General features: G+C 40.1%; 1 protein-coding gene across 6 annotated transcripts in view; it reads left to right on the top strand.

Moving 5' to 3' along the window:
• The window catches only part of DMTN (dematin actin binding protein), a 79,667-nt gene that overhangs the window by 49,437 nt on the left and 16,798 nt on the right, over nucleotides 1-13,432 (top strand). For all 6 annotated transcript variants that reach the window (XM_063448487.1, XM_063448485.1, XM_063448482.1 and 3 more), the window contains 9 exons: nucleotides 5,681-5,755; nucleotides 5,949-6,104; nucleotides 7,012-7,056; nucleotides 7,143-7,254; nucleotides 9,719-9,775; nucleotides 11,591-11,725; nucleotides 12,245-12,351; nucleotides 12,478-12,583; nucleotides 13,380-13,417. In XM_063448487.1, coding sequence (XP_063304557.1) covers nucleotides 5,681-5,755; nucleotides 5,949-6,104; nucleotides 7,012-7,056; nucleotides 7,143-7,254; nucleotides 9,719-9,775; nucleotides 11,591-11,725; nucleotides 12,245-12,351; nucleotides 12,478-12,583; nucleotides 13,380-13,417 — 831 coding nt within the window. The remainder of the gene's footprint in view (nucleotides 1-5,680; nucleotides 5,756-5,948; nucleotides 6,105-7,011; nucleotides 7,057-7,142; nucleotides 7,255-9,718; nucleotides 9,776-11,590; nucleotides 11,726-12,244; nucleotides 12,352-12,477; nucleotides 12,584-13,379; nucleotides 13,418-13,432) is intronic.

The following is a 13,432-nucleotide window of genomic DNA, read 5'->3' as shown; positions in this document are numbered from 1 at the left end:
AGATACCTGCATTTCTCTTGTCTGCAGCCTTTGCACACCCTCCTCTTTTAACCCCACTCTGTGCTTGTCTTCCCAATGCAGCCCAATTCGGAGTCTTGTGAGGCAGGTGCTCTGAACTATTGCTGCTTCTTGAGTTTAGCTCCACTGAGCTAAAGAAACCAGGAATTAACAGGATCGGTTTTCTGCTTGAAAGCCAAGGGGGTGTTACCAGGTTAATTTTGTCAATTTCTACTGAAGTCTGCACTTTTTGCTAAGTTCCTTAGGGGTCAGGAGTGTCCCTTTAAGTGGACTTAAACATTTATGTAGACATCAAAAGATTTTTTCCAATGGCACTCTAAATACCAAAACTACTAAAGCAAAACATGAGAAATGGCAATGTAGCGGACCCAGCGGAACCCGACTGGTTACCTCCGCTAATTCCCTTCCTTCAGCTGGTAAACCATGGAACCATGTAAAGGATTGTAACCGCAGCCGTTTCCCTTATTTACCACTATAACGTCTTAAAGCATAGAACTTAGCAGGGCTAACCATACAGATATCTTAGCCATAATTTTATATAGTTAATAAGAGATCCTCTATCTAAAATATATAAATAATTAAGAATATAATATAAAATAAGGATTGTCTTGGAAGCAATAAAGTTTTGTCTGTTTAGATATTTTATTAAACAAAAATAAAAATAAAAATATGGGCATATAAAATCCATTACAATATTTTACAGAAGAGTTTATAAGATTAAACTATATGCTTGCAATATCATTAAAATAGAATAACATGCCCTCCTGAACATGTCAACAAGTCAGCCTCTCAGCCATTATAACATGGAGCAGCGTTTCTGTCTCCAAATCTCTTCTCTCTCTGCGTCCTAATATTAATAGTACACATATTTATACCTTTAAATGTTAATTTTAGGACCTCCCTTAAATTGGAAAAGATACAAGGCCATAACTAAAATGTAAGGGTGCACACGTCATGGGAAATTCCATTAAGCTAAGACAAAATGGCGTAAGTTAGAACTACGCAGCATATTATGCACTGAAAGTAGGTAAGAGGTTATTGTTATTAAATAAACATTGTATGAAAAACAATATGTTCCATTTCTAACACCTTGTCAGTTTGCAATATCTTAAAGACAAAGTACACAGTTTAAAATACAACTTTGCATTCTAAAACTTGTAATATTTGCATTTGCCCATAACAGGACAAATACACCCATTTCCCCCAGTAACTGGACGACACACAGTCCTGGAGGTACTTTGCAATTTTATTGGCGACACACGGCTTTTATGCAAAACCCCCTGCAAGGGGCGGATCACACAAAACATCCAATGTCACCTCCCAGGATCCTCCCCTTCCCTGGGTCCCTAGCGCGGAAAGGGACTCTGTTCCCTTTGTCCCCAAAGCCCGCCACTAAAGTCACAGGGTTTCCCACACCAACCGCCAGGGGTCTTCTTCCCAAGAGCCTCTGTGTCTGTGTTTCGGCGCGGGAAAAAGGGACCATCCCTTTGTCTATCAGACACAGAAAAGTCAGCCCGCGGGAAAGGAGCTAGGCTCTTTGTCCCTCAGGCCCATGAGAGCTTACCAAACTTGCCAGTGCCCAAAAAATGCCCACACCAATCTCAGGGACCCTTGTCTCGGCCCTCGACCGACTAATCTCCGTTCGCGAGGTCCTGTGGTGAAACCCAGACAAGGGAAGCATCTCCTTTCGGGGTATGAATAGCCACCCAGGGAAGCACTCATTAAAGGGAAACTCCAGTGCCAGGAAAACGATCCGTTTTCCTGGGACTGGAGGGTCCCTCTCCCTCCCACCCCCCAATCCCCAGTTACTGAAGGGGTGAAAAACCCCTTCAGTCACTTACCTGAGGCAGCGGCGATGTCCCTCGTCGCTGTCTCCGCCTCCGTGACGCTCCTCCTCTTCATTGCGTCGCCCGGTGGGCGAGACTGATCTCGCCCACTGGCCGAGGGGACCTAATGCGCATGCGCATTACGTCTCCCCATAGGAAAGCATTGAAAAATAATTTCAATGCTTTCCTATGGGGTTTTGAGCGACGCTGGAGGTCCTCACAGCGTGAGGACGTCCAGCGACGCTTTTGCACAGGTTTCCTGTGCTAGAACCCAGGAAGTGACCTCTAGTGGCTGTCTAATAGACAGCCACTAGAGGTGGAGTTAACCCTGCAATGTAATTATTGCAGTTTATAAAAAACTGCAATAATTACACTTGCTGGGTTAGGAGTAGTAGGAGTTGGCACCCAGACCACTCCAATGAGCAGAAGTGGTCTGGGTGCCTAGAGTGTCCCTTTAATTACTTTTCTTGCGTTTTTTACACCTCTGTGGCGAGTGCGAACGTTCTGATTAATTGGTGTGAACTTTCTAATGGGACACCGGGGAGGCCCTCGTTCGTCTCACAACATAAGTTTCAAACCGCAAAGGGAAACAATCCACGAATGCTCCTCTTGGTGGCGTTCGCCTGTACAAATGACGGCCACCCAGGGCACTTGTTAATTGCTTCCCATTGTGGTTTGACACTTATGTTGCGAGGTGTGAACATTCTATCCCAACATTTTTAATGAGGGATTGGGGTGGTCCCGTTCTGGAGGTGAATGGATTCCCTTTGTGGAAGACCTCCCAAATGGGGAGCGGGCACAATAAACGAAAGAATGGGGAAAACACACACAATGTAAAGACAGGCAAATCACGGACAGGCAGTGGGTCTGCCACAGGCAATGTTTACATTTTACCTTAAAAGCACTTCTAGTGACAGCTACTATAAGCACTTGCGCCTTAAGACCTTTGATTTTTTTTTAAGGTCTTCACATTCAGAACCATCACGGATAGCATGATGACACAGAACACTGCTAATGCTTCGCTAACAAGGGCAATGTTAATTCATGTTAACTTAAAAAGAAACCATGTCATGATAAAAAAACATATATTTATTTTTAACGTTAGAGTGTTCCTTTGAGTTTAAAATATACATCATGCTACAATGCTAGAAAATTTACAGATGCATTGTTATTTTTCAATTGAGTTAGTATAGGTTTCTAGGTTATAGACACATGCCATCACTTAGGAATATAAACTACATCTGTCCCACCTCTGTAGTTTATCTGTGAGTTCTTTATATGCTATCCCAGAATGCAACGGGTGCAAGGGACCATGCTACAAACTCCAGTCATGTCAAACTCACTCATGTTTTAATTTATGTATTATGGATTTATGTAAAGTTTTCTCCAGATGTTGAAAAACCACTACATCCACTGTATCTTTTCAGTCTGTAGGCTTGAAAAGCCTTAAAGCGAACCCATCATGCCTAAAGTGACTATCTATACATTGGGTAATTGATATGGTAACTCCATAGCTCGCTTGTTAGTGCTGGCTAGGGAGTCATGTCGGTGTCATGGAGGAGGTTTGTTCTGCTTGGGGAAGAGCCGGGCTTGCATTAGGCCTTTCCCCATAGCAAAGCATTGTATCATTCTTTCCTATGGGGTTTCGGGTGATGCTACATAGGACAAGCGCATTAGGTCCACAGCATGCATAGCGTGAGGACGTTCAGCGTCAGTTCCCGGATGTCCCTCTAGTGGCTGCCTGGTAGACAGCCACTAGAGGTGGAGTTAACCCTCAAAGGTAATTATTGCAGTTTATCAAAAACTGCAATAATTGCCTTTGCAGGGTTAATGAACCTGGGACAGTGCACCCAGACCACCTCAATGAGCTGAAGTAGTATGGGTGCCTATAGTGTCCCTTTAAGCTCTCTCCCAGTGGCAATTCTCTTCTGTCATACAGTGTCACTACATCCACAAAAAAACAAGTAAAAAGTGGCGCTACAATAAAAATTCTCCTTGCAATATAATAAACTGTACGATAAATAGTGCAAACATAAAAGCGGCATCTAAAATGCAATAGCCCATATACATACACTATCAAAACCAAAAAAACAAATAAAGATGTGTTATGTCTTTAAGACTATACAAATATAAAATGGTGTGACCCTATAATATATTAAGTGTCTTTGTGCAACACTTAATTAATCCTCAGTGCTGTGCAAACCTTTGCCAAGGTTTAAGCATATAGTGAAAGTATACACCATTTACACCATTTTATATTTGTATAGTCTTAAATACAGTGCCACTAGCCTTCAATAATACCATGTATACACTATGTATTCCAATGTCTCTCCCCAATAGTATTAGCAGTGTCTTACTCCTCAGTGTTACAACTAAACTTAATAGCTATTTAATAAGTACTAAATAGCAGTTTAGCGAGAAAGATGTTAACCTTAGTGAAGGTTGTTAATATACTGAAAAGTCAGAAAAAGTATTAACTTGGTATCAAAGAAGGTTATAAGTTGACAAAAGAAAACACAGTGCGATATGATAACAGAAAATAATTAGTGATAAGATAGTGTACATTACAGAGGAAATGCTAAGAGGTTAACACATTATAATGATTGAGTTAAATGATATTCACAATCAAAACAGGGGAGCAACACATTGTCTTCTAAGACCAGAAACAAATTAAGAAAATGTATCCCATACCAGAACAAAGTCTGGATGGTAGGAAGGCAAAGGCAAATAAATGTAATCTTCAATAGACAACACAGTATATACATGTATAAAAACTACAGTCAGCAGAACCTACAAAACAGACTAACCTTAGGTGAAAAAAAAAAGTGTCCTAATAAGCATAATAACTGTAACAGATAGAACCTAGCCAGATTGAGAACGCTATAATATATGCTAAATGTAGTAGTTGGGATTTGTTCACTAAATACCGAATTTGAGTGAAGTACAAACCAAGTACAAACCAGTGAAATAACTTTGGTGATCTTTATGTGCAGCCTTTCACTTTGAAACACTGCACATACAGAGGTTAACCCCTTCGCTGACGGATGTGTAACTCCTTCTCTGGCAGCGTCATTAGTCAGCACAGAATAAAGTCGCGGGCTGGCTAATGTCAGTTGTGTGCACAACTGTAATCTGATCCTCAGTACCCCAGTGGTGCCACGTCCATGCCCAAAATGCCCTCAAGCAAGGAGGATCAGTTGAGTAAGAACTTGGTCTTGGCGAGAAAAAACAGGCAAGTTTAAGCCTTTTCTGGCATTTGGGGACGGACCACCACAGAAAGGGTTATTACAAACAAAACTAGTGTTTTCTGAAAACATGCAAGCAAACAAGCAATCAACTTGGAGCAGGACTGCAGCTCTCTCACTCTATAATTTTTTTAACTCTGACACCTTGTTTTGTGCAAACTGCTAACACTTGCAGTTATTGAAATGCATCAATTGTTGTGTCCCCTTGTCCTTTTGGTAGACATGATCCCTGTTTCTTTGTGGTCCTACATTGTCCTTCCAGCAGCCTTTAGCCTAATGGTCCTTATAGTGCCTCCCGTGGCCCATCACCCCTATTGTTCTGCTGATTCCCTGTCTCTCTCATTTAATTTATTTTTCCTCTTGAAGTCCCTGTTCTTTGGTGTATAAATCTTTATTTACATAAATTATTAAAATAAATTATCTGTAATAATGCTCTGCTTGCAAAACATACTGTTTTATTGCATTTTCCTCATAGTGTGTTGCAATTCTTCATATATACTGTAAAAATTGAATGGAAAAAAATGTTCCCTAATTTATGTTGTATGAATAAGTATGTATTTGTTTGTTGGTCATGTGTTCCCATTTGTTTAGATCCCTCTTACCTCTCCTGGCAGTGTCACTTCCTCCAGAGGGCCAAGTGTGCCAGGCTCCCCCTCTTCTATTACTGTGAGTAAGCCATTTTCTTATTTATTTATTTATTTATATATTTTTTTAATTGTTGTGGGGAGGTAGGTGTGGTGCTGGACTCCTGTTCTACTTTTCAGATTGATCTTGTTACATCAACTCCAGTGCCACAAACTCCCAAAAGGGTTATTCTGCTTATGTTTTTACTTTCATATGCATTGGTATTTCTGTCTAGGCGCGGATGGATAGTCGTGTACTGGGGTACAAGGATCTGGCTGCCCTTCCTCGTGATAAGGCAATATTGGATATTGAGCGCCCAGATTTGATGATTTATGAGCCCCATTTCACCTACTCACTTTTAGAGCATACTGATACCCTGCGCAGTCGAGAGGTAACCACATATGCTGCTGACCATGACAACTCCCCATAGAACTTTGAATTTTGGTTAATAGGGTTATTATTATTCTGTCCATTTTCCTCTTGAAATTGCTCCATGTTGGTTCTTCTCCTCTGTATCTTTATTTGCTCATCCTCCATTGCTCAGGTAGTCCCCATTATCTTTCATTTGCCTCTTTGTCCTCTTGTAGTCCGAGTTGTCTGCCTTCTGTCCACATTGTGGTCCATATTATTCATTTTGTAGTACACTGTCCATCGTGTGGTGCCTGTGTCCCTTCTGTTGTCTTAGTCTTTCTTGTAGACCCCATTTTCCGTCTCATGGCCTGTAGTATCGTGTTCGCTATATTGTACCCAATGTCCTTTTAGTCATCCTCTATGTTTCTTCTCTGTCCCAATGGTCCTTATTCGGTCCCTACTATCATTTGTGTTGTTGCTGTTACAGCTGTGGTGTCCTTGTCTTTTCCTCTTTCTTTGTTGTCTTTCATGTACCCCATTTACCTCTGGTTGTTCACATTTTTAGATATAATTTTTTTTTAAATAGGATACTTCATATAATACATAGTAATCATATGTATTTAAATAGCAAACTACTTAATTTTTACTACAAGACCATAATTCCCACCTTTAAAATTGTCACAAAAAAGTCAATTCGTGAAGCACATTTTCTTATATATGAAAGAAGAAATGCACAATTATATCAGTTTCATAGAATACAGAATAAAAAAATAATTCTCATCTCTTAAAATACATATCACCATAAATTAATGATGATATTTATTCGATACTTGAATGAAACTCTATGGAACATTCAAGACAGAAGCTAATTCAAATTAGACAAAGTCATAATTTTTATTTCAGCGCAATCTCTGTTCTTATGTATTCACTATTTGTGTTTTTTGCAGCGCTCACTGTCACCGAAGTCCATATCACCCCCTCCATCTCCAGAGGTAGGTATCTAAAGTAATACAACTCATGGGTTACATAACTCTGTCAGCTAATTTTGAGAAATGTCTGCCATTTCTTCCTTCACTAGGTCTCTGCACTATGGGCAGAAACAAAGTCTACTGCCAGTGGCTCCACTATACAAGCAGCCCGAGGTGGAAGCTCTTCACCTAGAGGAGTAGTCCAGCATTTTCACTGCCCAGGTATTGTTTAACTCCAAAGTTATATAACTCCAAACAATATAAAAGGGACATTCTGAGCACCATAACCACTACAGCTTAGTTTAGTGGCAAACGATTCCCAATCACCCAAGGCCATCCCTTCAGCACGTGACATCATATTAGTGATTTTTTTTTTGTGTGTGTCTGGCTGGATGGATTAAAACCAATCTCATGGGTGCTGAGTCTGGGTAAGTGTCACATTTGGTGCTAAGGGGATCTAAAGCAGAGATCTGTAAAGGTTATATTGTGGTTTGACAAAAGCTGACTGCCATCTCCTCTGCTGTGTTGATAATTCTAAAGTAACACTTCAGCATTTTAATATACATTTTGTCCAACCTGGACAGCTTTGATTGGTTGAGAGTGCTGGACTAACCACATTTGAAATTGTTAAGTTTGCATTTTCAATGCTATCAAGGAGGGGAAGGTCATCAAGCACCAGAAAGAGTCTCAGTTAATGCTAATTTAGGCAATTTACATTAGTATCTTTTTCTACAAACTAATACTAAGATTCCCAAGGATTTGTTAGCATACATTTTCACATTTTCTTAATAGATTGTTATTACATATTTGCCTAATACTCTACAGTTACGGTTGTGCTCAAAAGTTTGCATACCCTTGGAGAATTGGTAATATATGTACCATTTTTAAAGAAAACATGAGTGAGCAGGAAAAACACATTTTCTTTTATTTCTTATGGATTATTATTCAACTGTAGTTTATAACAGAATGGCAAAATCATAAAACAAAACATGGCAACAAAGAAAATAATGAAATTACCCCTGTTCCAAAGTGTGCATACCTTTAGTTCTTAATACTGTGTATATACCTCTTTAGCATCAATGACAGCGTGCGGTCCTTTGTAATAGTTGTCTATGAGGCCCATAATTTTTGCAGGTTGTATAGCTGCCCATTTGTCTTGGCAAAATGCCTCCAGATCATGCAAAGTCTTTGGTCATCTTGTATGAACCACACATTTGAGATCTCCCCAGAGTGACTTGATGATATTAAGATCAGGAGAATGTGATGGCCACTCTAGAACCTTCACCTTTTTCTGCTGTAACCACTGGAGGGTCATCTTGGCCATGTGCTTAGAGTCAGTGTCATGCTGGAAGGTCCAAAAACGTCCCACGCACAGTCTTCGTGCAGAAGAATGCAAATTGTCTGCCAATATTTTCTGATAACATGCTGTATGTTGTGCCAGAGAAACTGCTATGTTTACAGAGCAGGGTTAACCCAACCTCTAGTGGCTGTCTTTCTGATAGCCGCTAGCGGCGCTTCTGCTACGCTGGATGCGAAATTTGCATCCAGCGTGCAGAACGTCCATAGGAAAGTATTGAGAAAGGCACTGTATTAAGGTAAGTGGCTGAAGGGGTTTTAACCCCTATAGCCCAGCGGGAGGTGGACCCTGAGAGTGAGGGTCCCCCAAGGATTATATAGTGTCAGGAAAATTAGTTTGTTTTCCTGACACTATAGTGATCCTTTAAGCGCTGAATTATAATTGTATGTTATCTTCTACTGGCAAATTTTCTTGGTCTACCTGACCTTGGCTTGGAATTAAGAAATCATCGAATTTTCCGCTTCTTAAGTGTTTGAATATTACTGACTGGCATCTTCAAGGCTTTGGATATCTTTTTATACCCTTTTTCATTTTTATAAAGGTTTATTATCTTGTCAAGCAGGTCTTTTGAGAGTTATTTTCTGCTCCCCATGGCTCAGTATCTAGCCTGCTCAGTGCATCCACGTGAGAGCTAACAAAGTCATTCACTATTTATACACAGACACTAATTGCAACTTAAAAAGAAATTAACCTTCAATTGCCATTTTAAACTGTGTGTGTATAGTGTGTGTCGGTAACAAGACCAAACATTCAAGGGAATGTAAACTTTGATTAGGCCATTTGGGTGATTTCTATTATTATGATTTAAAAAGGAGCCAAACAACTATGTGATAATAAATAGCTTCATATGATCACTATCCTTCAATAAAATAAATTTTTTGCATGGTGAGTCATATTTTCAAAATCAATGCCAACATTTCACAATTTCTGCCAGGGTATGCAAACTTTTTAGCACAATTGTATCTTAGCTTTATGTAAAAGCAACTTGTTCATTTGCCTTTATAACTCTCCAGTTATATTTCAGCACGGTTTTCTTTAGCTCTTCTTTATCTCTTGAATACACTTATCTGAAGAGCTATGTATTTTTATACATCCACTTCCGCAACCTATATGCTATTGTCATATAATCACACTGTACACATTGGTGTTAATGTGAATTATAGAGCATTAACAAGAGAACTGCATTCAGGATAGCAGAATTGGAAAAATATTCACCAGTGCAGCAAATTTCTCATCTTGGCTTTTTTGGCAACATTTTTATCTCATACTAATACTTTATATTTTTAAAACGTTACTCCAGTAGATTAACGTTAACTCTTTTTTCTCCAGAGCTATCGCGGAAGGAGCCTAATCTATACAAGAAACCTCCAATTTACAGGCAAAGAGGTAAGTGGTAACACAGCATCATCTTATCCAATAATCTAATAATAATACCCAAAAAAAGAAACAATCCAAGACAGAGCATTGTATTCAGACATTAAGTGTAAAATGTAGGTCAAAATAACAATACTATTCAGTTCAGCTGTATTTAACTTTTTTTGGCCTACTTTGACAAAGATTTTGCATGTTGGCCACTATGACTCACTGTAATTATCCTCTTTCTTCCTCACATGCCACTGTCCAGTGAAAACCAGATGCTTTAGATTTGTTGCTGTTTAACTAGATTTTTTATTTTCTCTGACACTCTTTGCTATCTCCCTACACCGTCTCTGGCCAGGTTTTATCCCTCAGAGCAGATCTAATTTTTTTCGATAAACATATCATAGGTATATGTATTTTATTTCAGATCAGCGTAAGCGAATACGATAAAAAAAAAAAAAATACCCAAAACATTTTCTATAGCTGGAATGAAGGAGCTAAGGGAATATTTCAATTGAGAAACGTTACCACTAATTTAAAGGACCACTATAGGCACCCAGACCAGTTCAGCTCAATGAAGTGGTCTGGGTGCCAGGTCCCCCAGGTTTTTACACTTCAGATGTAAACATAGCAGTTTCAGAGAAACTGCTATGTTTACATTGCAGGGTTAATCCTGCCTCTAGTGGCTGTCTCACAGCCACTAGAGGCCACTTCTGCACACTTATTTGACGCTGGACTTCCTCACGGGGTCCAGCGTCAGATAAGATCCCCATAGGTAATGCTTTCCTATGGGCGGGTTTGAATGCGCGTGCGCACCTCTGGCCGTGCATACACATTCGGCTTCACTCGGGAGCTGAGTTCGTGAGGGGAGGAGAGGTCGCCAGAACCGAGGGAGCCCGGCGCTAGATTTAGGTAAGTGGTTGAAAGGTTTTAACCTCTTCAGCACCAAAGGAGGGGGGCCCCCGAGGGAGGCTCTCCAAGAGCCTAAAGTGCCAGGAAAACAGGTTTGTTTTCCTGGCACTATAGGATCCCTTTAAGTTAGAGGACAGTCCCTGTAAGCCAGGGATATCTAGACATATTAAGTAAAGTGACACTTGAAGCACCAAAACAAAAACATCTCAATGCAATAGTTCTGGTACATAGATGCTGTCCCTTTTCTTTGACAATTTAAAACATTGCCATTTCTCTAAAACATTTTTCGCATAGTATGGCACTAAGATGTGGATATTGCATTTGATAGTTAAGCATTGAAATCATGCAATAATTACCTCTGAGGTTTAACTCCTCCTTTACCAGACAGCCACTAGAGGATCTTTCGGAATCCAAACAGACCTTTGGTCCGTTATCTGACGCTGGACGTCCTCACGCTCTGCGTGAGGACCTCCAGAGTCAGATTTTTCCTAATGTGAGCGTGGCCATTGCCACGCGTGCGCGTTATGTCTCTATCGACGGCTGACGTCGGCTGGGGAGAAGCATGGGCAGAGCCTGACCCAGCGCTGGATTCAGCTAAGAGACTGAAGGGGTTTTAATCCCTTCAGAACCGCGGAAGGTGGGGCCCAAGGTAGGGGGGCACTCTATGAGCCTATAATGCCAGGGGAAAAAAATCAAACACTGTAACATTAAAAAAAATAATACCAATAGTATGTTCCTTTAAGGTAAATATTATTATGAATATATTAATTTTCAATTTACTAAAGCAAAATAAATCATTCTTTTGTCTAATACTGCCACGGAATCCCTCAACCATCACATTCACATTCATTGGCTCCCAGGAAAATATTTATATTTTTACATTGTAACATGTTGTTTCACCTGGTTGGTAACTATATCTCTTACCTTCAGAAACAGTGCACAGACTCTCTGATGACCCCATTGTTGAATCCTCCAAGTTCCCAGCTGCACGACCACCAGACCCCAACCAACTTGCAAAGATTGAGACGGATTACTGGCCATGTCCCCCTTCCCTGGCAGTTGTAGGTATGAGAGAGAGTTTTGCGGATTTATCTCATGACAGGTGGGATAGGCTTCTTTTGGCATAGACAATCCAGATGCAGTCTCACATTTCTTCATTAAGGATGCCACATTCATAAAGGCTGTGGGTTTGTAAGGTGAGATGTTCTAGGTCGTAAATCTTTTATGAGTGGGGTGTTCATCATCCAGCCATAGTAGAAATTCAGTTTGCTAGATTTCTTTGCCAGCCAACAGTTTTAGTAAATCATTGCTCGTGTGGTGGAACAGAAAAATGGTAGAAAACTCTAGGTACCAGAGTTTTTGGGTTCCCTGCATTTTCTCTAATTTGATATGTTAATTTCATTTTGCATCATTTTGAAGAGAAGTGAGCGTTTACCATGTACGGAACATTCAATGTATATCCTAGATTACCATTGATGGGTATTGTTGATAATGTGGCACATAACCCATTTTTGGAAATTGTAGGGTAAGTCCTTTATTCTATGTATTTGATTCTTTCCTGATTCTTATATTTGAACACTACAGAGTCTGAGAGACGTCATCGAAGGGAGTCTAAAAAAGCAGAGGAAGAAGGTGAAGAAGGTGAGGATTTGAAAGAGTTAAGGGATATGCAGAAGCAAGAGCTAAGCAAGGTAAGTAGAAATGTGAAAAAAAAATACAAATGGATACTGTGTAAAGAGACACAAAATTACTTTCAGTGAGCAATCATACTTCCAACTTATATCAACTGTACTGACAAACTCTCCCTTCACTAACAGATTCAGTCCAATTTGGGAAAATTAATACTAAAAGAGGAAATGCAGAAAGGAGGCAGCCTTAGAAGAAAAACCCGTTCCTTGCCTGACCGGACCCCATTCTACACACGTGAGTCTTTACACCTACAGCCTGTTTTTCTATATAACAAACGGTTTTCTTTAGAACCTCTGCTTATTGATTGCATCCAGCATGCTAACACCACTTCTTCCCCATACCTAGCATCTGACATTACTTCCTGACATTACAGCCTTCCCAATGTCAATGTCCGAAAACTACTTTCTCTGACTATGCAACTGTCTCCTTCCTTTCAAAACCCAGCATTCTGAAACTATTTTCTCCCCGTGACTAGCATTCCATTACAATAATTTCTCGCCATTGTTAACATTCTGAGAAATTATACCCCACAAAAAAAAACTACTTCCTCTCAACAAAAATAAATTCACAATTTTTTTACAATAATTCATCCCTACTTCCTCCGCTCACCATTTTATATCTGCTAACTCCCAACATGCAGCATTGTGTCTCTGCTCCCTCCCAACATGCAGCATTTTTCCTAGGCTTTCTCCCCACAAGCAACATTATGTCTCTTTGCCTAAACCACAAACAGCATGCTCAAACTACTTCTTCCCCATAGGCCACACCTTAACACTGCTGCAACCTATCAGACAACATTCTAACCACATTCCCTCTTTACAGACACCATTTTATAAGTAGTTCCTCTATACACTAGCTTTCTGGCTCTTATTCTCCTCCATCCACTTAGCCAGCTTTTTCAAATTACTCTCACACCCTCTCACCACATACTACTTCTACTCACAACCTGCGTCTCACATTGCTGTCACTCCTTTATGTTTCTTCATACTTCTTGCAATATAATTTTTTTTTCCACAATGTCTGCCTGCAGCTGTACACTATTGGCACGGACGAAGCAGCTTAACACGGGTATGTGAACAAAAA

The sequence above is a fragment of the Pelobates fuscus genome, chromosome 3, assembly GCF_036172605.1.
Source record: "Pelobates fuscus isolate aPelFus1 chromosome 3, aPelFus1.pri, whole genome shotgun sequence".
Lineage (NCBI taxonomy): Eukaryota > Metazoa > Chordata > Amphibia > Anura > Pelobatidae > Pelobates > Pelobates fuscus.
Note: the sequence above shows the minus strand (reverse complement) of the source record. Positions and strands in the feature narration are given on the sequence as shown.